Source organism: Zootoca vivipara, chromosome 4 (assembly GCF_963506605.1).
Source record: "Zootoca vivipara chromosome 4, rZooViv1.1, whole genome shotgun sequence".
Taxonomy (NCBI): Eukaryota; Metazoa; Chordata; class Lepidosauria; order Squamata; family Lacertidae; genus Zootoca; species Zootoca vivipara.
The window spans coordinates 23218213-23244141 of NC_083279.1; the positions used below are offsets into that span (position 1 = coordinate 23218213).

The 25929-nt window shown below is 43.3% G+C and overlaps 1 protein-coding gene across 1 annotated transcript in view; it reads right to left on the reverse strand.

Moving 5' to 3' along the window:
* Positions 1-4198: 4198 nt before the first annotated feature.
* The window catches only part of NALF1 (NALCN channel auxiliary factor 1), a 338766-nt gene continuing 317035 nt past the window's right edge, over positions 4199-25929 (reverse strand). The window contains exons 3-4 of the mRNA XM_035116713.1: positions 18053-18224; positions 4199-4491 (exon numbers count right to left, since the gene is read on the reverse strand). Coding sequence (XP_034972604.1) covers positions 4199-4491; positions 18053-18224 — 465 coding nt within the window. The remainder of the gene's footprint in view (positions 4492-18052; positions 18225-25929) is intronic.

Below are 25929 nucleotides of genomic sequence, written 5' to 3' on the forward strand. Positions count from 1 at the left end.
TTTACTCCATCCCATGGAAAGTGATGTCGAGAGCCCCTAATTCTGATCATGTTCCCCCTGCCCTCATTTCACTCCCTTGACTGAATGTAGTGAAAAGCAAACAGTACCAGGAACCAGAAAGGACTCTGTTTTGTCCTCTTGCTATTCTCAAACTACTGTGTTGGACTATATCACACAATATAGCTAGTTGCACTTACTACCTCCTCTGTGTTGTTCTACTGGACAGCTCCTGTTACCTTTCAGTGGTTCTGTGCTTTTAGGAAACTATGCACGACAATACTTTTTCGGAAGCTTTTCAGCCTAGCTTCATTATCCCACAGAGTCTTTTGAAGTTGACGATGCTCCTGCGCCACTTTTGGGTCTCAACCCTTATTCCACTTTTCATTGAGCAGGTCATTGGTGTGCGGAAGGACAGCCTTCAATAGCTATTATTTGCAAAAAAAAGTATTCTATCTCTTTAATGAAAGGAAAAGTCAATATAATGTATTCTCAAATGTAAATGCAATAAGGAATTAACATATAGCTCTGGTTGTGATCTATGACATTTGGCTTTGCAGTATTCATATATTGCACAAACTCTGGAATTTTCCCTGTTTCAGAAAATAAAATAAAATGATAAAACACATTGCCAGGGGGGGTGGGGGGGCAGGGAAGTCTGTTCTATATGACTGTGAAATAGATACCTCTCTTTTTCTGCTTTTAAAACATATGAACATCATTTATCTTGAAGCCGGTTCTTCATCATGTATGTCCAAGTCATACAGCACAAGGAGAAATGGAACAAGATGGCGGTTACAGTGGCAAGATGCAAATTTATTCGGGCAAAAGTAATAGGTGCACAATATCAAGCATGCTCAGGTTTGTGCCAGGAAAACTGTTTACGGATGAGGAATGGATGGGATGAGCTTTTTGCATCATACATGATTAACGGTTCTCTGAACTTTCCATTAGGAAATCTATGTGTGATTTCCTAGCTGCCACTAAGAAATGATATAGATCACACACTGCTGGAGCAGAAATACCCTGGCTCAAAGGATAACATAACATCACAGCAGCAGTGTACCCGGGAACGTGACATTCCTTAAAAAATAAAAATAAAAATGAAGGGAGTAGACTGAAAAAGGGGGGGGGATAGTGACAGAGAATTCACAGACCATGTTGACTGCAGGCACCTATTTGGAGGGGGCGTGTTTCATTACGTCTTTAATTAAAATGGTTTGTGCTTCCTGTTTCATTTTACTCATTGTTTGGCTCTCTCTTTTTTTAAGCATGTGAATAATGTTGCCACTGTTTTTCTTCAGCGCTCTCTCTCTCTCTCTCACTCTATTTCTCTCCCTCCTGGTGTCATTGCTTGAAGCCAGGGAGCGTTAGAGCTGTGTTTTTCTCTCCCTCTGAAAGCACATTTTAAAAAGGGAAAAGGGGAAGGAGGCAGGCTGGGAAACGTTCCTTGACTTGTATTCTCTGCAGTTAGGTCAGCAGGAGGCACAATAGGGTCCCATTGAGAAGAACCAGCACTTCTTCATTAGATGCCACTTTAAATGTGGGACAAAGAGAACTCGCTACTGTATTGGGGAAGTGCAAAAGAAAAGAAAAGAAAATAGAACGAATGAGTGTCTTAGTCCATGGGTGAACCAAAATGATAATGCAATGAATGTCACAGAAATGGATGTTGTTGAATGGCCTTTGCACAGCAGAGGTAGATCAAGGTTTATAACAAACTGTTTACTGACCATTTATGTTTAAGATCAAGAGAAGAGGTCAGTTGAACAAGAGCTCACCTATGTGCTTTCTAAGTCGCGCAACTCTAGCAAACTCCCTAAAGTACTGCAGCCTAGGCCACTTATTGCTGCATTACTTTTTTTCCACAACAGACCAAATGCTCTTTGAAATCTACATTCTACTATCGGTTAAAGCTTTCTCTCCCACCCCCACCCCCACCCCTAAATTTTCAAAGTATTTCCACAGTACAGTTATGAGTATAATTCATATGAGATGTGCTCTTCCGGGGTGGGGGGAAATAAAAGCACCATTTTAAAATGCCAAGTAGAATACCTGTGTGTGCACATGCGCAGTGAGGAGGGGAGAAGGGTAAGGAAAGAAACTGAAGCTGAATAATTCTGCATTTTACGTGCTTTTTTGTATTTGCACAGGTCATTTTAAGATCCTCATTCTCAGTTCATAGCAAAACACTATCAAAACAAGAAGTCTTGCAAAATAGTTGAGCTTATACATCTTAAACAAATGCATTATTTTAACCTGCTAAAGCAGTAGGGATTTTTTTTGTATTTTTTTGTATATATCTATATATATCTATATATATATTTTTGCAGAACTTCACAAACCATAAAACATGAATAAAAATGCATATCAACACCGCAGTGATGAACAGAAATGTTTTCTTGAAAGGGCCAGGGAAGGATTGGGTTTAGCTAGAAAGTAGATAATTGTTTGCTAAGAGAATATTTCCTATCTTTTTTCCTTCATCTCTCAGCTACACAGCAAACAGCTCTAAAGTGCACTTTCCAAGTGTAGTTAGAGAACAGGAAGGAATGAAAAGTTTTTTTAAAAACAGCCCTTATTAACTTTTCCTTCCATTTATTCTAGTGTAAACTCTAAAAAGCCTTTTTAAAAAGCAAGTTCTTATACACTCAGCAGGTGATATGATTCTACAAAGAAAGAAATGGGGAAAAAAGACAACTGGGTTATTCTCTCTCCCTGCCCCGCTTTGACTGCTCAGCCCAACATGTTAAATTTTATTGCACACTCATGGAAATGGTTTATCTATTATGATGAATTTTTTAAAAACCATTATGTTTTCTTTTTCAACTGTGCTAACGTTTAGTTCTGCCTTCCCCCAAAATGTCCTTGTCTGCCTTTAGTTTCAAGGGGAATTTCATTAATATGTCATACTTAATAGACTGCGGACAGTTTCATACACTGGATTGCTGCAGGAAACACACACCTTATACCAATGTCCCCCACAACAAATGTGTGATGTGGACGAAACACAACTGCGTCTTTAAACACCAGTATACAGGCATCTGGGAACCCTGCTTGGGGGTCAGAGATTTCCAAGAAATGTTGCTATTTAAACCAGGTTGGGTATGCACTCATTACGTCTTTTCTGCGGTAATTTGTGGAGAGATCATCAGAAACTGGTAAAGGAAAAAGGGAAAAACTTTGTGTGTTTTTTTCTGAACCTCTTTGCTTGTATAGATTATACTGACACGTGCTGCTCGCATGACTACAGCAGAATTTAAAAAACTGTAATTCACAATGAATGCCAAACTTCTATCACCACTGCGAAGGCCTCTCTCATCTAGTCATCTTTGCTGAGCTCTAAACATGGTTTTGCATGCACTGTCTTCCATCCCAGGCTGCTCCTGTTCAACTGACCAGTGAGAAAGGACTGGACTTCTTTGAAAATGGGAATTGGAGCAACAGTTTGTTATAGGTTTTGTTACGTTACAATTTCACTGTCCAATTCCATCTTAGAAGGAGAGCACTTCTCTTTTGCCTCCCCATCTCCTCACTTTGGGTTCCAGTCACGTGACTTGTGCAACATGGGCAGAGGCTCATCTGAATCGTGCGCCCATTCATTGTGATTACACAGACGGAAAGCAAGCGGGCATTGTCTGCTTTGGGGCACTAGAGAGGAGAAGGAGAACCTTTTTTTGTGTGGGGGGGGGGAGTAGGGCCATTTAGGGGGCAAGGTTACTGTTATTGTTGTTTTTCTAAAAATAAAAAATTAATCCATTAGTTAGTTATGCCATGGAACCACAGCAGTTCTTTCCTCTAATAGAAATTGACAAGACATAAAAGACAGAACTATTGGATGAACACACACAATGACTAGAAATAGATAAAGACAGTGAAAAGACTTAGTTTAGCTCTGAGAAACTGTCCAAAAAATAAAATCCTGTATTAACAAGTGCAAAAACAAACAAAAGAAAGAAACTCCAAACATTAAAACACAGTGTATAAAATGGTGTGAGAAATTTAAGTCACCAGACAGCCTTTTAGTCAATAAAAAGCTGTATTTGATGTGTCCTTGTTTGGATTGTGGCCCTTCTGCCGAGTTTTACCCAGAAGGCCTTTGGAGGAGTGAATGGAGGGCAAAAGGGACCCAGTCTCTTGTGTTTGACTGCAGTACATGTGGTCCTGCTGTGGGCCTGTAGGAGAAGATGAATTGGATCTTTTATTCCTCATTGGTTGAATTATCTTCCAAAGTTGTTATGCCGCCAAAGCCCAGTTCGGTTGAGTTCTGTGCTGCTGAGACTGTTAGTACTGTATGTAAGAGAATTAGTACGAGAACACACAGTTTGAGTCTGCTGTTACACAGTCTTGATGCTGATGAAACTGTGAGTGATGTCCGGTGACACATCGAGTCACTTGTTTTTAAAGTCCCTTTGGATTGGTTATCTGATATTAGTCCCCATCTGACATCACAGCATTCTGGTTCTGCATTGGTTGGATAGTTGTCATAGAGCCCTGCAGGGAGGGGAAAACAACAGTAAGTGAATTCTGGTGGCTATTTCACACGATAAAACAGTCTTCTGAGAATGCACATATTCAACGAAAAGGCTTATTGTAGTGTTACTTGATGCGTATTATTGTACTGTAGAGCTATTATTGTGTTGCATTGCTTTCCTGGTGCTGCAAACCAGGAAATCAAATGGTTCACGACACAGTCTATGTGGGAAAGCGCCAAACAAGGTAAAGTTTGTAGGAATAATAATAATAATAAAACAACAGATTCCACCCCCTCCATCTTTCTTAAACAAACTTTTGATTCTGTAGCTGTTTCATGTGCTGACTATTATTAGTGCTGCTCCTTGTATTTATGCTTTTTGCTGCATAATTTCTGTTCAAATGCTTGGATCACTGTTGCTTTTATGTTTACTTTCTATTTCCCAGAGGAAAATGAATAATAATGCAAGTTTTTTGGTCTTGATATTATTCAGAAGACCACTTCACATGCCACACCTATCCGCTCATGATTATTTTTGCCAGGTATAGATAGCCACATAGAAAAAACGTTGCATGTACTGTACCGACAAATTTGTGCATGTCAGTTTTTTAAAAAGGCTTGGGACTGATTCCCTTTGCACATCTTATTTCCCTAACTGCCTTAAAGGAGGCTTCAAGGCCAAGATCCATGGGTGATTGCAAGAGCCTTCATGGTGGCAGATGATAGATAGATGATAGATGATAGATAGATGAATGATAGATATTGCAGAAACCAAAGTCAGAATCACAGAATTATAGTGATCCATTAGGAACTTTTCTGTGTAGTCTAAGGGCTCATCCATGCTCCCCTTTCTCCCATGATTTGTAGACATGGGCCTGGTAATTTTTTTCTTACCCCTTTCGTTGGGAAAACATGTGGTTTACTGCTGAATTGGGGGAAAAACACGATCAACCAGGTTTTCTGAGTAGTGGCATTTGTTCTGATTCAGCAACAAACCATGGGTTTTTCTGGGGAAAGTGGCATGAGAAAACAAAAAACCTTAGAAATCTGGGTACAAACAGAAGAAATCAGAGGACAGGGGTTTGTGGATGAGCCCTAAGCCTTTCTTTCCTATTTCCTTTTGGCAGTTCCTCCCCACCCCATTATATTTTATTAGGCTTCAACATCGTTAACATCTACAATCAAAACCCAGTTTCATCTTCTGTCTTATTCTTGTCAACTTCCCACTCCGTTTTCCATGGAGGAGTTCTTTCTCCCCATCTTCTATCTTTTAAACCTTATAACCACAATACCTGTATTGTAATCTCATTGCTTCTGTTGCTCAAATCCTGCTCACAAGTTCATGATACCATAAAAAATTTTTAAGTAATCCGAAAGTGCATAAATTATTCCATAAAATGCTCATCATTAGGTTCTGTTAATTTTGCCAGTTCTGCATAGTTCATTATCTTACTTATCCATTCTTCATTGGTGGAAACAACTTCTTCCTTCCATTTCTCCTAGCTGCTATTATTACATACATAAACAGCTTTAACCATTTCTTTGGGTTTTCTACCTCTATAATCCCTAACAGAAATACTTCAGGCTTTTTTTTCTTTTTTGTATGCTCATTCTGAACATACTTTTTTATCTCATCATGTATCATTTCCCAAAATTACCCTCGCTTTCATGGAAGACCACCACTTATTTTTGGCAGTTTGAACCCATTGGTGATGTAGCTTCCAATTCTCAATATGTTCTTTTATGAATAAATGAGTTCACAGGAATCACCCCCATGCCTAGGAGTATTAAGAAGCTGCTAACAGTAGTAACTATTCACAGTTGAACCTTCTATGCCGTTTTACATTAGGTATGATTCTGAGCATGCCAGCATGGAGGAAGAGGTTTTAATGAAATGAATGGGGCTGGTTTTCTAGCAAACGTGTTGAGGATTTAGGTGTACTTATTGCTCAAAAGCCGCTTGAGGAAGTACACTTAATTTACTCCAGTGAACGAAACCAGCTGAAGCGCCAGAATGTTTGCCTTAGGGCCGTGTATCACCATCTGTTTATAAGTTACTAAAAGTTCCTTTTCTTGTTCATTCCACTTACCTTTACTTCCTGCAGATAGGCAACAATAAGCTGGGGGGGAGGTCCAAACATTTATTTAAAGTTACCTTCTATTTATTTATTTTTTAAATTACTCTTACGTACTATAGAGCTGGAGTAGGCAAGCAGGCCAAGCAGGATCTACTGGAAGATCTCTGGGTAATTTGCAGTGGATCAGCAAAAGTTTCTGATTCCCAGTGGTTAGGACAGGCATGTCAAACCTGCGGCCCTCCAGATGTTTTGGACTACAATTCCCATCTTCCCCAATGACTGGTCCTGCTAGCTAGGGATCATGGGAGTTGTAGGCCAAAACATCTGGAGGGCCACAGGTTTGACATGCCTGGGTTAGGACATTACATTGTGCAGACATTACTATAATCAGCTTATTGGTGGAAGTAGCTATTCAACAGGAAAATGAGAACTAGACTTTCGCATAAAAGCATTGTAAGGTCTATTCACTTCTGGTACGAAGAGCAAATCCCTAGACTCAAAATGTGGTATGAAGTACTCTGATATATAATTCTAACTGTATGTCTTTGGCACCTGACTCTAGTTAGGAGATAGTGGGGCTCTTATTAAATATGACAAGTCTGAAGACTGCCCAGGTCTCCTACAAAGTATTGAATTTGGACTTATGGTGGTTTCACTCCCCTTCCACAAAGCCACTATATATTTTAGGGTGTTAGGGAAAGTGAAAAGGGGGGTTAATTCTCCATGAGCTGGCAGAAAGGGTTGTTTGCTCCCTCGCTCAGCAGCTACTTTGGCACTTGGAAAAAAGGGAAATTATTTTCCTACAGGCAGGGTTGTTTTCTTCAGCCAGAACTCAGTTCCAACACCTCTCATGTGGACGCCATTGCTCTTATAAGAGAACAGTGAAGGCATTCATGGTGAGTTCCAGCACCTCTTTTTCTAGAAAAATAGCACTGCCTACAGGCAACATCTCAACAACCATTGATCATGACACCTCACATCTGGCAATAGGGCAACATCACAATTTCCCTATAATTTGCCAAACTGTAAACCATAACATACAGCATACAGCAATTACATAATATATGACATCAAGGGTTTAAAAATGGTTGTTGGTTTTTTCAACAACAAAAAAGGGGCGTTCATATGTTAACTCAGGCCCGGCTTAACTTCGGTTAGACCTCTGAATCTCCAGCACAACTTGTTGCAATATTATCTCTCTCTCTCTTTCTTCTGTCCAGAGCAGAAAGCACCACCTTACGTATCAGAAAGCTGTTTGCGTAATTCAAAAGAAAGAGAGCCATTTCTGCCATAGTAAAGCTGCTTCCAGGAATTGGTGAAGGTTTCAAGAATCAGTCTCTTGGATCCCTATCCAAAGGGCGGTAATAACAAGTAATGTGTGATATCTCCCACCTGTGTTTATATGCAGAGTCTGTCATCGTACGAAACCCTATTGTAGTGGCCATCTAAGACTGCCGAGGGCATCATCACTTGGAATCTGAACTCCATAAAGGTATTTCTTAAGGCAACCGGCATGAGTTTGGTCAAATAGTATGCTGTCAAATGCTTTGTTCATGTAAGAGCAGAATTCAACTCTTAGAAGTAATAACTATAATATTTTGTCATATAGACTCCCAGTATTGCTTATTAAGGTAAAGGTAAAGGACCCCTGACAGTTAAGTCCAGTCGTGAACGACTCTGGGGTTGCGGCACTCATCTCGCTTTACTGGCCTAGGGAGCCGATGTTTATCCACAGACAGTTTTTCCAGGTCATGTGGCCAGCATGTCTATTGTCTAAGCCGCTTCTGATGAAACCAGAGCAGTGCACAGAAACACCGTTTACCTTATAATAATAATAATAATTTATTATTTATACCCCGCCCATCTGGCCGGGTTCCCCCAGCCACTCTGGGCGGCTTCCAACAAAACATTAAAATACAGAAATCCATCAAACATTAAAAGCTTCCCTAAACAGGGCTGCCTTGAGATGCCGGAGCGGTACCTATTTATCTACTTGCACTTTGACGTGCTTTCGAACTGCTAGGTTGGCAGGAGCAGGGACAGAGCAACGGAAGCTCACCCCGTCGCAGGGATTCGAACCACAATTCATTTGATGTAATTTAACTTGCTGCAGTCAGCCCTCACATTGATAGTTGACTGGAGAAGCAATTTTTTAAAGGCAATATTCAATAAATAGTTTCCAATTTATCATAAAACTGTCATATTGCTTTTATATCAGCATTGCTTCATGACTTTCCTCCCAAAGAATGCGAATAACTGTAATTCCTTCACTATCCCCCCCTTAAAGAGCACCTATGGTTTTCAAAGTTTCCTTGAGAGAAAAAATGACTATTAAACCAGTTAAGTCATTAGTGTGTAGCTTGTACCATCTGAATATTTCACAGTATCAATTGAATATGGATTGAAATGTTTATTGGTCTCCACTAGATGTCCCCAGTTACCTATCAAACATTACAAAAAATATAGCAGTGGTAAGCCATGCATAGTTCACAAAATTTGAAACACAACAATTAAATATCAATAGCACTTTGCTACAACATTTGTACAGTGTCTTGAACACTGGCTGTAAAAAACTTTGAGACAAGCACTCTGCAATCTATTGGCTCAAATTCCAGGAGCTGAGTTTAAAGTTAAAAGCCTTACGTGGACCACAATTATCTGTGCCATTGTTGTTGTTATTCATTTTCATCTTTAAACTGTTTAGCATGGTTGCAGTGAGATATATCTTTGTTTTCTGTTAGAGCATATGACATGCAACAGTTACATAAAATTAAAACAATAGTCAGATAAATGTTTATGAATATATTAACAAAGTTGTATCAAAGTGTAAATACCAAAGGGAGCAAGCGAGGCAGAGGTAACTGCAAAGCATTTGAGGCAGGTTGCAATTAATTTATCTTATGTAGACAGCCCTGGTTCCTTACATGGCAAGTGTGCAAGAAATGAGGCTGGATATGCCTTTACCCAAGTAAGAGATTTTGCTACATATTCCTCTTGAAAGTTTAGCTAACTGGTCAATTGAACTGCACTTGTCGGGAGCTGATGCATATGCTCCCAGGCAACTTCAGCTTTCTCCATATACTGAAACATCAACAATGCATAGTAACAATTTTGGTTTATTATTCTTGGCCACAACAGAGACTGAAATTCCCTCACTGTGGGAACTTTTATGTGGACCAATGTCTCTTAGCAAAACAATCAGCAGATGGAATCTTTAGCAGAATTAATGCTTTGGAAAAGGAAGTATCTGGTTTGAATGAAATAACTGGTACACAGGTTGCATTAGTGGAGACAGGAATTCCGACTGGAGCCCAACAGACAGGACCTATCAAGCTGAGGTTGGCGAAGGTTTGAAGGTATATCAAGATGGGGATAGGTCTGAGCTCTCTAGCTACTGAATCTGATAGATGTCATTTAATTGTTTAAGTCCCTATCAGGATTTGAATTAAACCCAGAGACCTGTTTTTACACCAATATAAATAAACTCAAGAGATAGACCAAATTCTTTTAGAAAGAAGTTCCCAGATGTTCTACAGGTGGTCCTTCAAAAGTGACCAGTGAAGAAACCCACCAGAATAATGAAAACAGAATCTGAACTGCAAGCAGGAATTCAAGCCTCCTTAGTAGGGGCTTCCCCGAATGTAGGAAATGGTTTACATTGCAAATATCTGTCTAATTGTGATCAGAGAGGCAGTATTGAACTAACCTTTCAGGATAAAATGTGGTCTCTAATTCATGATTGCTGATTGGAGAGCTGTTAACTGAATTAAAATGTTGTCCAAATAACAGCCCCCCCCCCCTGCAAGTTAGATATCCATTCCATGTACTTATTAGAAAAGGGAACAGCAGTCTGGAAAAGGCAACTTGAGAGGAAGGCACAAGAAGTTCTTGAGCCATAGCTCCTACCTTTCTCACCTATCTTAATAAAATCCAGATACGCTCCAATAGACAAGAATGGAATATTCATTATATTGGCCTGAATGTAGGTACTAGATAAAATAAGCCTAGGTTAGAGCCCCAAAATTCCTACTCTGTTAGCAGTCTATTTTCTAGAAATCAAAAAGGTCTTAACATACAGTGGTACCTCTGGTTGCAAAATGGGATCCGTGACGGAGGCCCATTCACAACCTGAAAAGGCTGCACCCTGAAGCGCTGCATCTACACACACGTGTGATACAATTCAGCGCTTCTCCATGTCCGCAACCTGAAAAGACGCAACCTGCAGTGGACTCAACATGAGGTATGACTGTACTTTCTTGGAATCTGGAGTGTTGGGTGCATAATAATTTTATTTGTTTGCTCCAGCAATATGATATATGTTTGCAAGAGACTTGGTCTCATGCACAGAATATTCCTCTGCCTTACAGGGTTATAACTATTTTAGTCAGGCAGCTGTTAGCAAAATATAAAGGGCCTAAGAAGTGGGAGCTTGGCTACCTTTATATTATTTGATTTGGGAGGAAATTTTTTGATAGCAGATTTTGGAATTCAAAATAATTACGTTTTGCCAGCACAAATGAAAACTGAATTAGGAACCATGTTTTAGTATATAAAAAACTACCTTCCCCCTATGGTCATTGACCACCAAGATTTGGTCAGATTTAGCATCCCTACCGGGGTAGATCAGCCATAAATTTCCCACAGCATTTATACTTCTTTGCATGGATTTCAATGCCTGAACTGTTGCAACTTCAGAGTGCCTCTTGCTACTTTTAGGCCTGAAATTGTTGGCATTTGTATTGTAGCCTAATTTATATATCCCTCATGGGAGTCCTGTAGACATTTATGTGAAGAGGTGTGTCAATCTAAACTTCTTCTGTGGCATAAGTAAGAAGGTTGACATGAGATTCTTCATAATGAACCCTGCTTGACCTTGGTACAAGCCTGATCCCAGCCTTGTCTCCTGAAAGACTTTCAGGCATACCCCTGAATGTTCTCCATACCTTGGATAAGGGTCAACACATGCAAATTTAGTTGCCAAGTACAGTCCTTTCAACTCCTGAATGGGGGCCATTAAGGAATTTGAAGGGAAAGCAGCTACAGTGGTGTCTCGCTAGACGAAATTAATTCGTTCCAGGACTCAATTCGTCCTACGAAAATTTCGTCTAGCGAGGCACCGTTTCCCATAAGAATGTATTAAAAGTCAATTAATGCATTCCTATGTGCTCCGGGGGAACTGGCGGCAGCGGCGCTTGCTCTCTTGGCTCGGGGAAGGCAGGCAGGCGCTTCCCCGAGCCAAGAGAGCAAGCGCCACTGCTGCCAACGACAGAGCCGGTTCGGATGAAGCTTCAGAAACTTCGTCGGATCCGGCTCCTGTCAGGCGGGGTGGGAGAAAGGCGAAGGAACGATCCTGCGCCTTTCCCCGGGGAAGGCAAATGGCGAAAAGCCCCCACAGCGCCACACTTCGGCTCCGGGGGGCGCTCTGTCGGGCGATGGGGTGGGGAGCGGAGGATCTTCCGCTTTCACACACATACACACTGCCTTTCCCCCACTGCCACCAAGCCCCATGCCAGCTTATCGCGGTGAGGGAACACCTTCTCCCGCCGCCGCCTCCCGCCTGCCTCCCCCGACACGGAGCGCAACTTCGGAGACGTCCGAAATTGCGCTCTGTGCCGGTGGTGCGGGGCGAGAGGCAGCAACGGGGGAACACCTTCTCCCGCCTGCCTCCCCCTACACACAGCGCAACTTCGGAGACGTCCGAAGTTGCGCTCTGTGCCGGTGGTGCGGGGCGAGAGGCAGCGATGGGGGAACACCTTCTCCCGCCTGCCTCCCCCGACACAGAGCGCAACTTCGGAGACGTCCGAAGTTGCGCTCTGTGCCGGTGGTGCGGGGCGAGAGGCAGCGAAGGGGGAACACCTTCTCCCGCCTGCCTCCCCCGACACAGAGCGCAACTTCGGTGAAGGCAAGCGGGGGACGCCTAGCCCGCCAGCTCGCCTTCGCCGGGAAGGCGCCCGGCTTTCTCAGGGTACGCAAGCGGGCGGGCTAGGTGTCCCCCGCTTGCGTTCCCTGAGAAGGCGCCCAGCTTTCTCGGCGAAGGCAAGTGGGGGACACCTAGCCCGCTCGCTTGCCTTCGCCGAGAAAGCGCCGCCTCGGCGAAGGCAAGCGGGCGGACACCTAGTTCCTACCCTGCTAGTTCCTCTTTGTGTTCCGCTGGTCTCTGCCGGGGCAGAGACCAGCGGAACACAAAGGGGAACCAGCTGCAGCGGGGAAAGAAGGCAAAGGAAGATCAGCTGAGAGGTGCTGACAGCTCTCAGCTGATCTTCCTTTGCCTTCTTCCCTTGCTACAGCTGGTTCCCCTTTCGCTAGATGAATGCCCTGATTTTCTGATCGGAGATTTTTATGGCCACGCTCGCAAGACGAAGCGGTGGCCATAGAAAACCTCGTCGTATAGCGAGGCAACCTCCGATCAGAAAATCCTTTCGTTAAGTGGAATTTTCGTCTAGCAGGGCATTCGTTTAGCGAGGCACCACTGTATCTCCTTTTTAAAAATAAAAAGTGATGTCTAAGTGGTCACTCTACATGCATATCCCCCACACAGTTCAAGGCACCAACAAAATACTTGAAGGGAGAGCAGGCTAACTCATGACACTTAAACAGAGTTGCCCTGTTAAGCAGAGAAGGGGAGGAAGATGCAGTTCCAAAAACAGCCTCCTCTTTACCTCAAAAATTGAGAGATTTCTTCTCTCCCAGGAACCAGAATGATCTGAGGCCTGTTAAATAAACCCTACATTTCTTTCTCCTGTTTCAGATCTGCAGGCAAGAAGAGGAGAAAGCAGCTGAAGACCAGCCAACCAGAACTGCATGCAGGCTGCCACTTCAGACTCTTTCATGCATAAGAACTGCAAAACATTGCCACCTGTGGAGAGCGTGACGCCTGAAAAATACTAGGGGGCAACTGCAATCTGTGTATTGTTATGTGTTTATGGCATGAGCCCTCTGGTACTATTTTCAGAGAAACTCTTTTATTATTGAATGGTGATTTGCTGCTTCTGTTGGTAACACGTAAATATTAAATCGAACAGGAGAAAGAGAGAGCACATGGTTGCGAGTACATGCTGTCTATGTAAGACCATTTCTGCTCACCTCACTGCTTTATGGAGAGGGAACTTCTCTGTAGAGATAGTGTTTGAAAATGGAAGAAAAGCACATCCATAAATGTCCATGGGACAATTTACTCGGTGCATAGAACCAATGATTTGGTCAGAATTATAGATGCTGCTGATGAACAGTCACACATGGTCTGAAAAACCAAGCTTTGCCTTATATCTACTCTCTACCTGAGGCTGCTTTTGAAGACCTCGCAATTGGTAGCTATCAGGCTAGATGGGATCATATGTCTTTAAAAGCACTACACTGCCTGCCATGAGTTACTGAGGGTGTTAGTGCTGGCATACAAAAAGCTTAAAAGGCATAGGCCCAAGTGTCTCCCCTAATACCTAATGCCCTTTGCTTTGGGGCTGGCAGGAAAGGCCCTGCTCTTGATCCTCCTGACCGGCATGGTCTGTGGTATGGTGACTTGAGACAGGGCTTATTCTGTGGTGGCACCTCAGCTGTGGAATAATAATAATTTATTATTTATACCCCGCCCATCTGGCTAGGTTTCCCCAGCCACTCTGGGCAGCTCCCAACAGAATATTAAAACCACGATAAAACATCAAACATTAAAAACTTCCCTAAACAAGGTTGCCTTCAGATGTCTTCTAAAAGTCAAATAGTTGTTTATTTCCTTGACAACTGATGGCAGGGCGTTCCACAGGGAGGGCGTCATTACCGAGAAGCCCCTCTGCCTAAGTCCCTGTAGCCTCACTTCTCACAGTGAGGGAACTGCCAGAAGGCCCTTGGAGCTGGACCTCAGTGTCCAGGCTGAACGATGGGGGTGGAGACGCTCCTTCAGGTATACTGGGCCAAGGCCGAATACACATCTTGGGGAAGAGCAGTTCCCATTAATTTTTAAACACGTCAATTGAAGACATGCCTGTTCACTGGTCTTTCAGGAGGTAAAATTTCATTGAATCTAACAGCGTAATTATTGTTCTTGTTGTGCTATGCTGATGTTTTGTTCTTGTAGTTTTTAGATTTTTAACCATTGTATGTAAATGGCTGTATTTTTACTATGATATCCCAGGCACCTCAGCCTTCTTTGCAGACAGCAAAGGAGCATCAAGGTAAATAACAGTAACCACCTGCGATAGCAGATCTCTGTGTGAGTCTTCCTCCTACCACTTTGGGATTGCACATACCAGGGCTAGGCAGGTATCTTGGCTGTGGCATTTGTGCTGACCCCAGGTCCTTCTGCTATGTCAGACTTTGCAGATTTCTCTGGGCTTGGTATGGGCATATGAGACTCCCTAATATATATACAGTATGCATTAGCTGTGAGTGTCTAAAAGTGAAGAATAACTTATTCTGCCCTGCATGTTCAACAGAATTAATTAGCCATGATATTGTATGCATATGTTACAGTTAATAGCAGTGTCAAAAGCAAGCATGATAAAAGGTTCCTGTTCAATAATTAATTATTCTCCCTGCAGTATTGCAAAACCTAGAATTTCTCCTCCTTTAATTATGTTAAGGAGAAGATGTGACCAAAGGCCCCTTTTCCCATCAGGAATTTGATGTGGTAGCTTAGTAAGTTATAGAAAGTATGCTGAGCTCAGTGTATGCGTTCTGCACATGGCAGGGGTGCAGTATGTCTCAAGCTCCACCACACTGCATGAGGCATGGATGGGAACTTAAGAATGTAAGAAAAGCCCTTACTGGATTAGATGAATGGCCCACCTAGACCTGCATCCTGTTCTCACTGTAGCCAGCCAGATACCTATGGGAAGTTGGGCTTAAAGCAGGCATAGGCAATCTCCCGCCCTCCAGATGTTTGGGACTACAATTCCCATCATCCCTAGCTAACAGGACCAGTGGTCAGGGATGATGGGAATTGTAGTCCCAAACAGCTGGAGGGCCGGAGTTTGCCTATGCCTGGCCTAAAGGATCTACACTGGCTCCCAGTACATTTCCGAGCATAGTTCAAAGTGTTGGTGCTGACCTTTAAAGCCCTAAATAGCCTTGGCTCTGTATACCTGAAGGAGCGTCTCCAGCCACATCGTTCAGCCTGGACACTGAGGTCCAGCTCCAAGGGCCTTCCGGCAGTTCTCTCACTGCAAGAAATGAAGTTACAGGGAACCAGGCAGAGGGCCTTCTTGCCAGCGGTGCCCTTCCATCAGATGTCAAAGAGATAAAGAGCTACACAACTTTTAGAAGATGTGGCGCTAGGGAGGGGGTTGTCGCCGTGGCACTCCTTGGTGTGTGGAGTCCCGCAAGGTGCAATTCCCCGATGCTTTTCAATATCTTCATGCACCCCCTCACCCAGACTGTCCAGAGTTTTGGGCTGGGTTGTCATCAATATGCTGATGACACCCAGATTTATCTGTTGAGGGATGGCCGTCCTGCCTCGGCCCCGGACATACTGACCAAGTGCTTGGAAGCTGTGGCTGGATGGCTACGTGGGAGTCGGCTGAAGCTAAATCCTTTGAAGACAGAGGTCCTCTGGTTAGGTTGGGATGACATGGGGGGGGCAACATCCATCTTTCGCTGGGGCTCAATTAGTGTCAGCCCCTTCTGTCAAGAGCTTGGGTGTAACCTTGGATGCCTCCCTTTCCATGGAGGCGCAGGTTGCAACCACAGCCAAGGTGGCATTTTTCCATCTCCGCTGCATTAAGCAGTTGGTCCCCTACCTTTCTCAGCCTGACCTGGCCACAGTGATCCATGAGATGGTCACCTCTAGGCTTGATTATTGTAACTCACTCTATGCGGGGCTGCCCTTGAAACTGACCCAGAAACTCCAGCGGGTGCAGAAGTTTCACTCCTCACCGCGGGATCACATCCATCCAGTGCTTTACCAGCTGCACTGGCTCCCGGTGGAGTACAGGGTCAGGTTTAAGGTACTGGTTTTGACCTTTAAAGCCTTATGCGGCTTAGGACCCTCGTACCTACGGGACCGCCTCTCCCGGTATGCCCCGCAGAGGACATTAAGGTCCACAAATAATAACATACTGGAGATCCCGAGTCACAAGGTGGTTAGACTGGCCTCGACCAGGACCAGAGCCTTCTCAGTACTAGCCCCGACCTGGTGGAATGCTCTCTCTCAGGAGACTAGGGCCCAGTGGGAGTTGTCATCTTTCCGTAGGGCGGGCAAGACAGAGCTGTTCCGCTTGGCCTTTGGACTGACTCAGTCTGACCCCGATGTTACCCTCCCCATAGGCTTTATCCTACAGATATTTAAATGAGGTTGCACTTGTAGATTCCTAATTTTAAAATTGATTTTTAACATTGTATTTAATCTGCATTTTAATTGAATTGTTTCTTTTATGCTTGCTTTGATATTCTTGTTGTTAGCCGCCCTGAGCCCGGTCTTGACTGGGAAGGGCAGGGTATTAATAAAAATATTATATTATTATTATTATTATTATTATTATTATTATTATTAATCTGAAGGCAGCCCTGTAGCAGTTTTTAATGTTTGATGTTTTATTGCTTTTATATGTGTTGGAAGCTGCTCAGAGTGGCTGGGACAACCCATCCAGATGGGCGGGATATAAATAATAACATGATGATGCAGGATCTGAGCACGAGGGCACTCTCCCTTCTGTCCCTTTCTAACAACTGGTATTCAGAAGCAGAACATAGCCATAACACAAAAGTGAAGTTGGGAGCTAAACAGGTGAGCCATTTTGGCATTTTCTTCAGCAGACAGGCTGCATGAATGGCCAGCCTGACATGCAGAATGCAAAGAAATGTGGTCCTTCGTAGTAATAATAATAATAATAATAAGTACCTATGGTGAAGTCATAGTGCATTATCGGCAATGGTAATCACCATCACTTACCAATGTGAGCAGGGGCACAAAGACTGGAACTGCCAAGCTACAGTGGCAGGAAGTGGCATTGGGTTATGCAGTTCATGGGAAAAAAATTAGGAGGGGGAAGGAACCCAAGAGCTCAACCAACAGCATGAAAAGCTCTCTCTAGAGAGGCCCTGAAAGAGCAACTGTGGCTTTTGAGCAGGCAACATGAGCAGGGGGTGCACAGGAGCTTTAAAATAAATTATACCCAATAGAAAGAGAACAATTAAGATTAGCCTGGCATTGCACTTGTATCTGAGAAGTTTAAGTCAACAGAGGGGGGGAGTGGTAGCTGTTCAGACACAGGGCTCTGGGCTGGGCTGGGGTTTTGGGAAGGGCTCTTGGGTAGAAAGGAGGAAGTGAGGGATTTCTGTACCACCTGATAGTAATGGAATAGCAGAGTGACGGGGAAGCAGAAGCGCAGACAGGGGCAGGTTGTGTAGTGATCCCCAGCCATGCACACCCACGGGCATGTTGCTCTCAAGCTTCCTTTGGACACCTTTGCTTTACAACCTTTGAACGCCTTTGGGAATGACTATACTTTGCCCTATCATATGGTGGTGTGTTCACAGAGAGACGCCAAATAACGACTGCTGAAATCTGTCCTACCTGTACAGATGAAACTGGATAATCCTCCATAGATGACATCATCGTTGTCTGGTAATATAAATGGACACCTTGTCTGAACCTCCAAACAGTATTGCTTGCAAGGAATTGTGTGGTTGCAGTGAGACTGTGTGACTTCAAAATACTGGGAACAGAGCCAGGCTTTGTAGACAGTCTAAGGAAGAGAGAGAAAGAAAAGAATCAGACATACAGATGAGCCAAAGCAACACTGCCAGGATTAACTATACATTGCACAGCACACAATTCCAAGAGACTCTCACTCAGGTAAATTGCATTACTTTCCTTCCAGTTCCAGAAAAGGATTTTCTGAAATGCTTTCTATTTCTTTATCCAGTCATTGTCCCATTAATTCCATGAAATACATGCCTGGTTTGCATGTAATACTAAACCAGGCTTTAGCTTTATGTGGACAAGCAAGCTGCAACACCAACTAAGGCTCAGGATCACCTGCTTCCCTTTCCCATGCAGGTGGAAAGAAGACCTGGTTGGAGAATTGGCTTCACTTTGGTTGTCTTGTTGAGGCACAATAACAAACTAAGTCCACTGCTCCCACATAAGTTCTTCAGGGAGATAGCACCCTACAATGCCCACAGGGCCCAAACCTTACACTCTGCATAACATTCAGTGCCAGTCCTACTCGGAGTAGTCCCACTGAAGTTAATGAATATGACTTAACTGAGGCTCATTAATTTCAGTAGGTTTATTCTGTGTAGGACTAGCATTGAATCTAAGCTTCTGGGTACTTCCAGATGAGGCTTTAATATTGCAATCTCATCCAGTCTTCTCATTTTTTAAAAAAGGAAAGCACTTGGAATCTCTGCCAGGATTTCCTTAGCAACTCCTCAGCGCGCTGTATTAACTCCTGCTTATCTAAAGTTCTAACCTCACATTAATATGCTAGTGTCAGGGAGGTTGCTGGCTACTCTCGAACAACGACACTCCAAGCCATCTTGTCTTTAAGACTTTTATTGCGAATATTATTTACAGTGCAAGAGCTTCATGAAAACATGTCTACTCAGTATCATCAGATTCTCCCAATGGCGCTTTTTGGCTCCTCCCCCAGCAGAGTAGTTTGGGGACCCCAAATCTCTGCCCCCTGCGTTTGTGAGCCGCTGATTGCCTCAGTTCCGGGGTGAATTTGAAAGGACGCCCCTCTGCTGTTTCCCTGCTAGAAACCTCTGCTGGCCCCTCCTCCCTTGCTGGTATCACAGGCTGTAGACAGTGCTCCTGGATGCTGCCTGAGCCCTGCCCCACTCCGCTCATTTTCTCCTTCCTGTCTCCTGCCCCCAGGGCCGGCTCTAGGTAGACCCCCGGTGGTACGGTGCGCTAGGGTGCCAGGCCGGTAGGCAGGGCGCCGCGCGGAAACTATGCTACGCCCTGTGAGGGCGGGGGCGCCGGAGCGATCTCTGCCCCTCAGCGCCAGGGCGGCCGACCTGCTCGAGACTGCCCTGCCTGCCCCTCCGCTGTTGTCAGAGCCGTTCGAAAAATTTGATTTGATGAGGGGTGGCTGTTCCCTGTAAGCCCACCCCCTTACAGCTAAGCATGGGACTGCCAACGAGATTTCCAGGACCCCAGAATGCAAGACAATAGAAAGATGAAGAGCTGAGCACCTCAGTGAGATGAAGGATTCCATTGCACTTGCATGGGGAAGTGAAGGGAGCAGCTGTGGTATTGGGCAGGGAGAGATGTCTCCTGGCATCTCTCTCATTGGCCCAAAGATCCCAGATCCAGAATGGGATTGGGGAGCAGAAAATGTGAGCTCGTGCGCTTAATTCAGATTTAATATGCCAAAATGCACTGGAACAGTGGTGCGGCTGCTAGAGCTTCTCTGGGAAATGAATGCACTGGAGAATAAGAGAAGGCAGCAGCCAGTTCCAAACTGCAGCAGCACCTGTAGGAAGAGGAGAAACCTGCTTCCTCTTCAGCTACCTTGGTGCCGGCTGCCAGGCCCAGATTTGAAAGCGATTTCTGCATGCCTGTACGGGATTTCGGCCCGGTACCTTTGGCTGTGCCTCTATTGAAAAGCCCCCCCTTAGCAGAGTGAATCCAAATCAGTTTGGCAAAGTTACATACTTGAACAATGGAAACAAAATACAAAGAAAGAGCTTCCAGAAATGATACGCCAATCAGTTTGCCTGTTGCAGTTTCACCATGTAAAGTCAATCACAAATATTCACAGAAGGTGGTGCTGGTTCTCTGCAACTAAAGATCAAAACCCAGGTATAGCAGCTAAAAGCAATGTGCTACAGGGTTCCTTTGATCACTTAGGTGTCGTGCTATATAAATTTACTATTTTTCTTTTTTTTTATCACTTGAACATCTAAACTCTCGGGATGAAAGGACATACGTAGAAACAACTAGAAGGACAAATAATTTGGATTTCATAACCATGAGCCCTCCACCCCAAATACTTCTGGCAACATAGTTCAACAGCATATTGATCTAATTTTTAAATAACATGTTTAGATGTAATACTTTTCTACCTGTATCAGTTAATCTTCATATATGCTTTCATGAATAGCTTGGGCTTTATACACCTTTGAGAACATCTCCTTTCATTTAATCCTATGACTGGGGTTGTTGTTTTTTCTAGCCCGAACTCAAGCACCTCTCAGGTGAACACCATTGCCATTATAAGAGAACAAGGGAGGCGCTCATGGTAAATTCTGGCACCTCACCTCCCCCGGAAAAAACAATACCAATGAGTACTTTCACTAAAGTTCACCATCCATATTTGAACAGCAGATCAGTAGCTGCTCACAATTGTAAATGTATCCATGAGCAGCCATATTTCACCAGACTATCACACCGACTCGCCAGATTCCATCCCAGCGCTCTCTTTCTGGCTTTCTGAGTTGGGATCTTGCTCCACCCACTATTCACCATATTCTGTTGCCAGGATCTGCCCGTGATCTATGGTCCTCCACCACAGTTTGCCGGGCTTTGCTCCTGCCAACTAAGTTCCATCGCAGCGAACCCCAGCATACTTGTTGGCAAGTCTATATGCAAGACCTCTCTCTCTTGGAAGATAAGCAAATGCTGGCTGTACTATGAAGAAATCTACTAACCCAAGAAGTCTGCAGATGAACTACGCCAGGCACCCCCAAACTGCGGCCCTCCAGATGTTTTGGCCTACAACTCCCATGATCCCTAGCTAACAGGACCAGTGGTTGGGGAAGATGGGAATTGTAGCCCAAAACATCTGGAGGGCCAAAGTTTGGGGGTGCCTGAACTGGGGGTTCTCTAGCTCCAGAAGCTCAGTGTACCCTGAGCCTCTTCTGGAGCTAGAGAACCCCCAGATTACCCCAGGAAACACATTGGCATTACAAAGGCTTCTTTTACTAAATCTAAAACAATATCCCAGAAGATCTTCCTTATGACGGGGCTGAGCTTTTATTTGTAGCTTTGATTTGTTTATACATATGAACCTTAATGTCATAAGCTGCTTTGAGTTTATACATATATTTAAAAAGTGGGAGGTAATTTTTAAAAATAAAAACAATACACTTTAAAAAAAACTGGGGATGAAGCCAATAGAAGGTATATTTTGTTTACTGGGGGGGGGGTATTTATTTTTAGATGTTTTTCATCTATTTTTTTAAACATCTCGCCTGACCAAAGCCCTTAGAAGAGGGCAGAATGCTCATTTAAATAAATGAATACCAGAAAAATAGCTGCCTCGTACAATTTCTTAATATTATTATTCTTATCTAAGCTGCTGGATAATGGTCATATAAGCATTTCTGAGAGGATTAGTAAGTACATTTCTTCCACTGGCAATGGTAAAAAGCAGTATAGAATAACTGATTATTTTTCATTTTTCCTCTCTGTACCTAGCCTTCACAAAAAGCACAATGAGAACTTAAGGGAGGAGGGAACAGCTGGGAGCTTGAAAAGGGATAATTTCCTAGAGAACTTGGTTCAATTTAAACCCATTTCATTTTATCTGTTCTGGTTTTAATTTGTGTCAGTAAAAGTTTAATTTCTGTAATTACCCACAAAGCTGTTATCTTCAGCTTATTTGCAATGGCAGCAGGTAGTGGCAAAGTTGCTAGGTGACCAGCTAAGAAAGAAAACATCTATTGCTAATCTGTGGTTTATGATTACCACTTGCAGTTGGATTTTTGTCATTGTACCTTGCAGGGAAAGATATTCCCATTACAAATGCAATATTAATTGCTTAAGGAGAGCTTCCATGTTGTTGTTAGCTTAAACATATTATTCACAGACTAAAAAATCAAGGTGAAACTTTTGTTTCGTTTGGATAGGAGCTTTTTAAAAATTGCACTGGCTTTTGAAACAGATAGCTACAAACTAATAACCCTTGTGCTTTCAGCGCCTTGGCTGATCTTATCTCTTATGCTTCTCCTGTTGGGAAAAATACAAATATTGAATAAATTATTGGTGTAAAAATCCGACTCCACAGTAGCAAATGAAAGGGGTTTGTTGATTCTCAAGGAGTTATCCATGCTAAGAGCAGCTTGGCATTGCTGATAACAGGAGAGATGGCACCACCCACTCTAGAAGTCAATTGCCACCTTCCAACTAGCAGTAGAGGACCTGTTATGCTTCTGCTACCAAGACATCTTAGTGAAGAGTAGTCTCCTCCTTGCTTTGATACATTGTGAGCAGAGGTGGCATATTTTGAGGCAGCTAAGTGGATTTTCTCAGTGTACCATATACTGGTGATGGCATCAGCCTAAGAACAACAGGATCGCTATTCTGGGTTAGAGCATCCATTTCCCACACTGACCAGCTTTGTGGAAAGCAAAGAAGCAGGGCACGGAAACAACAACCCTCCCTCCAAACTCTGCTAGTCCCATGTACCTGGAGGTGTCTGTTTATCTATCAGGGTTGATAGAGCTACCATCCTTTTCCCATGCTATCCAAGCTTTACAGATGTTTTGGGAGAGGTGCCTTGGCTCAATGGCGAAGCACATCATTTGCATGCCAGTGGTCCCAGAATTTTTTGTCGAAACCCAGAATATCTGCCAATCAGAATAGGCAACGGCATAGCTGCCAAGTTATCCCTTTTTTAAAGGGATTTTCCCTTATGCTGAATAGGCTTCCTTGCGAGAAAAGGGAAAACTTGGCAGCTATGGGCAACGGTGTTCTAAACTTTACATGACTCATAAGAATGCAGCAGTCTGCTCAAGAAGGCCAGTGACCCAACCAGTCCAGCTTCCTCATCTCACAGTGGCCAACCAGTTGCCTATGGAAAGCCCAATCATAACAGGTAGTGATTCCCAACAACCAGCATTCAGAGAAATACTGCCTCTGACATGGAGGTATCACATAGCCATCATGGCTAGTAGTGTTGACAGCCTTATATCCCATAAATTTTGTCTAATCCTCTTTTAAGCCATCCCAGTTGGTGGTCAACACTACTACTTGGGATCAGATTTCATCATTTAACTATGTAGTTTCTTTCGTCTGTCCTGAATATTCCAATGTTCAGCTCATTTGGATGTCTCCAAGTTCTAATATTATGAGACAGGGAAAAAAACTTATCTATGCCCATGCATAATTTTATACATCCCATAAGACAAATGCATAACCCACCTGGCCATAGGCTAGCAGCCATGACCTCATCTTGGGCCAATGTGTTCCATAAACTTATTGCGCATTGGATTGTAGGAGACGAAACTACCCAGATCCTGATATCTGGAGTGCCTTTTCATTGGTGGCAAACCATTTGAGAATGCCCTTCCCAGAGAAGCTTACCTAGTGTCTTTGTCAATACTATTTTCAGTATGTTTTCAAGCATCTTAGATCCATGTGCTCTTAATACACTGAATTTCAGATCTGCTGTGTACTTTTAGCATTGTTGTGCATCTTTCTAGTTTTTTACTTGCTGCCACTGACATTTTTAATGCTGCTTTTTTTTAAAAAAAATTGATCACTATTTAATAGTGATCAGGTAAGGGACCCAGAAACATACTGGGAAACATACAAATACTGTAAGTTAAACCCTTTTGTCGGCTCGGAACCTCTTGCTAAGCATATTTCTTGGGTGATCCCAAGATATTCCACTGCAGCTGGCATTTTCAATGTTCTACCATTTATAGCTGAGAGGAGAGGAAGACTGAAAAATGATTCATTATAAAATAAAGACAATTTGTCCTATCGGTATAAAAATTGGCATGTTGAATTGGCCCAGGGAGAAGTATGATTCTGTTCGAATTTCAGAAATATCTAATGGAAAATGGCTAAGTTATACCTGTTGCAAATATTTTGTTCAAGGTGCAGAGCTCCCACTGTTTCCAATTACTTTTACATCCACCTATAGGTACAGTTTTTAAAAGAACTTTGCAAGTTCTGAGTATGTGAAAAAAATCACAAATATTTCATGTTATATGTCTTTCACAGGCTTAGGGAAAATCCAAAGTATATTCCCAAAGTTACGAGCTTTCAGAGCTCCCATTTCAAATCAATAATCCAGTCCTCTCCCATGCACCCCTTAACACAGGGGCCAAAAGTTTCCTAAATCTACAGCTATCTTAAGAAACGGCACACCTTTCATATGAGGAAGCTTTCTTTTTCTAATTTGAAGATTCGTTACATATTACCGGTATTATAAAATGAATCAAAATATCCAATAAGCACAAACCATTATCAAAATAGAAATGAACCGAAAAGGGAAATCATTAACATTCAGGCTGTTAGCAAAAAATAAAATAAAATTAGAACACCTTCCACATTAGAAAGAAAACAAAAACCCACACAAAAAACCACACAAGCTGATGTGACAATGATCTAAATACATGATGGCTTTTAAACAAATGGCTCTTTACGTGAATCCTGAAGTGTGAGACATGAGGACTGAACCAGCATCATCAGAAACATTCTATTCAGCCATAAGAAAGACAGCATCCTAGGCCAACCCCATATAATGCTCTATAGAAGCTGGTATGGCTGATAGCAGATGGGAGTTCCTATGGGAGTCTAATGAGAGGCTGCAGTTCTACAGACACTTAAAAGGTAATGGTAAAGGTACCCCTGACCGTTAGGTCCAGTCGTGGACGACTCTGGGGTTGTGGCGCTCATCTCGCTTTACTGGCTGAGGGAGCCGGCGTTTGTCCGCAGACAGCTTCCGGGTCATGTGGCCAGCATGACTAAGCTGCTTCTGGCGAACCAGAGTAGTGCACAGAAACGCCGTTTACCTTCCCGCCGGAGTGGTACCTATTTATCTACTTGCACTATGATGTGCTTTCGAACTGCTAGGTGAGCAGGAGCTGGGACCAAGCAATGGGCGCTCACCCCATCGCTGGGATTTGAACTGCCGACCTTCCGATCAGCAAGCCCAAGAGGTTCAGTGCTTTAGACCACAGCACCACCCATGTCCCTTACACTTACCTGGGAGTAATTCCCATTGAGCTCAGTGGGGTTTACTTCAGAGTAGACATGTACAGTACAGTACATTGTGTGAGTATCTGAATGACAGCAGAACTATACTGCAGTTTTTGAGAGTCCCAAGAAAGTCCTAAATGCTAGGAGTCATAATTCTCCAGCTTCTAGAGACTGCTTTAAGAAAGAGTTGGCATGGGGAAATGCAAGCTGCACGGCACACAATACTTGTGTAAATGTTAAGGGGGACATAAATTGAGCAGTTAATATGCATATCAACCAGCCACTGTGCATGTTCCTCAGCCATGGAGAATGTGCATAATTGCCCCATGAGAAGGATACTGTGCATATTTGCTGGCCATAATATCTCAAGCAGGCCTTTGTTTATTGACTGAACTGTAGTTTACCCCTCACAGAACTACAGTTCCCAGCAACCTTTAACTGAGGGAAAGAACATGCTTTGAACGTGCCTTAAAGGTATAGTGTGTACACAGCCAAAATACCAACTTTGA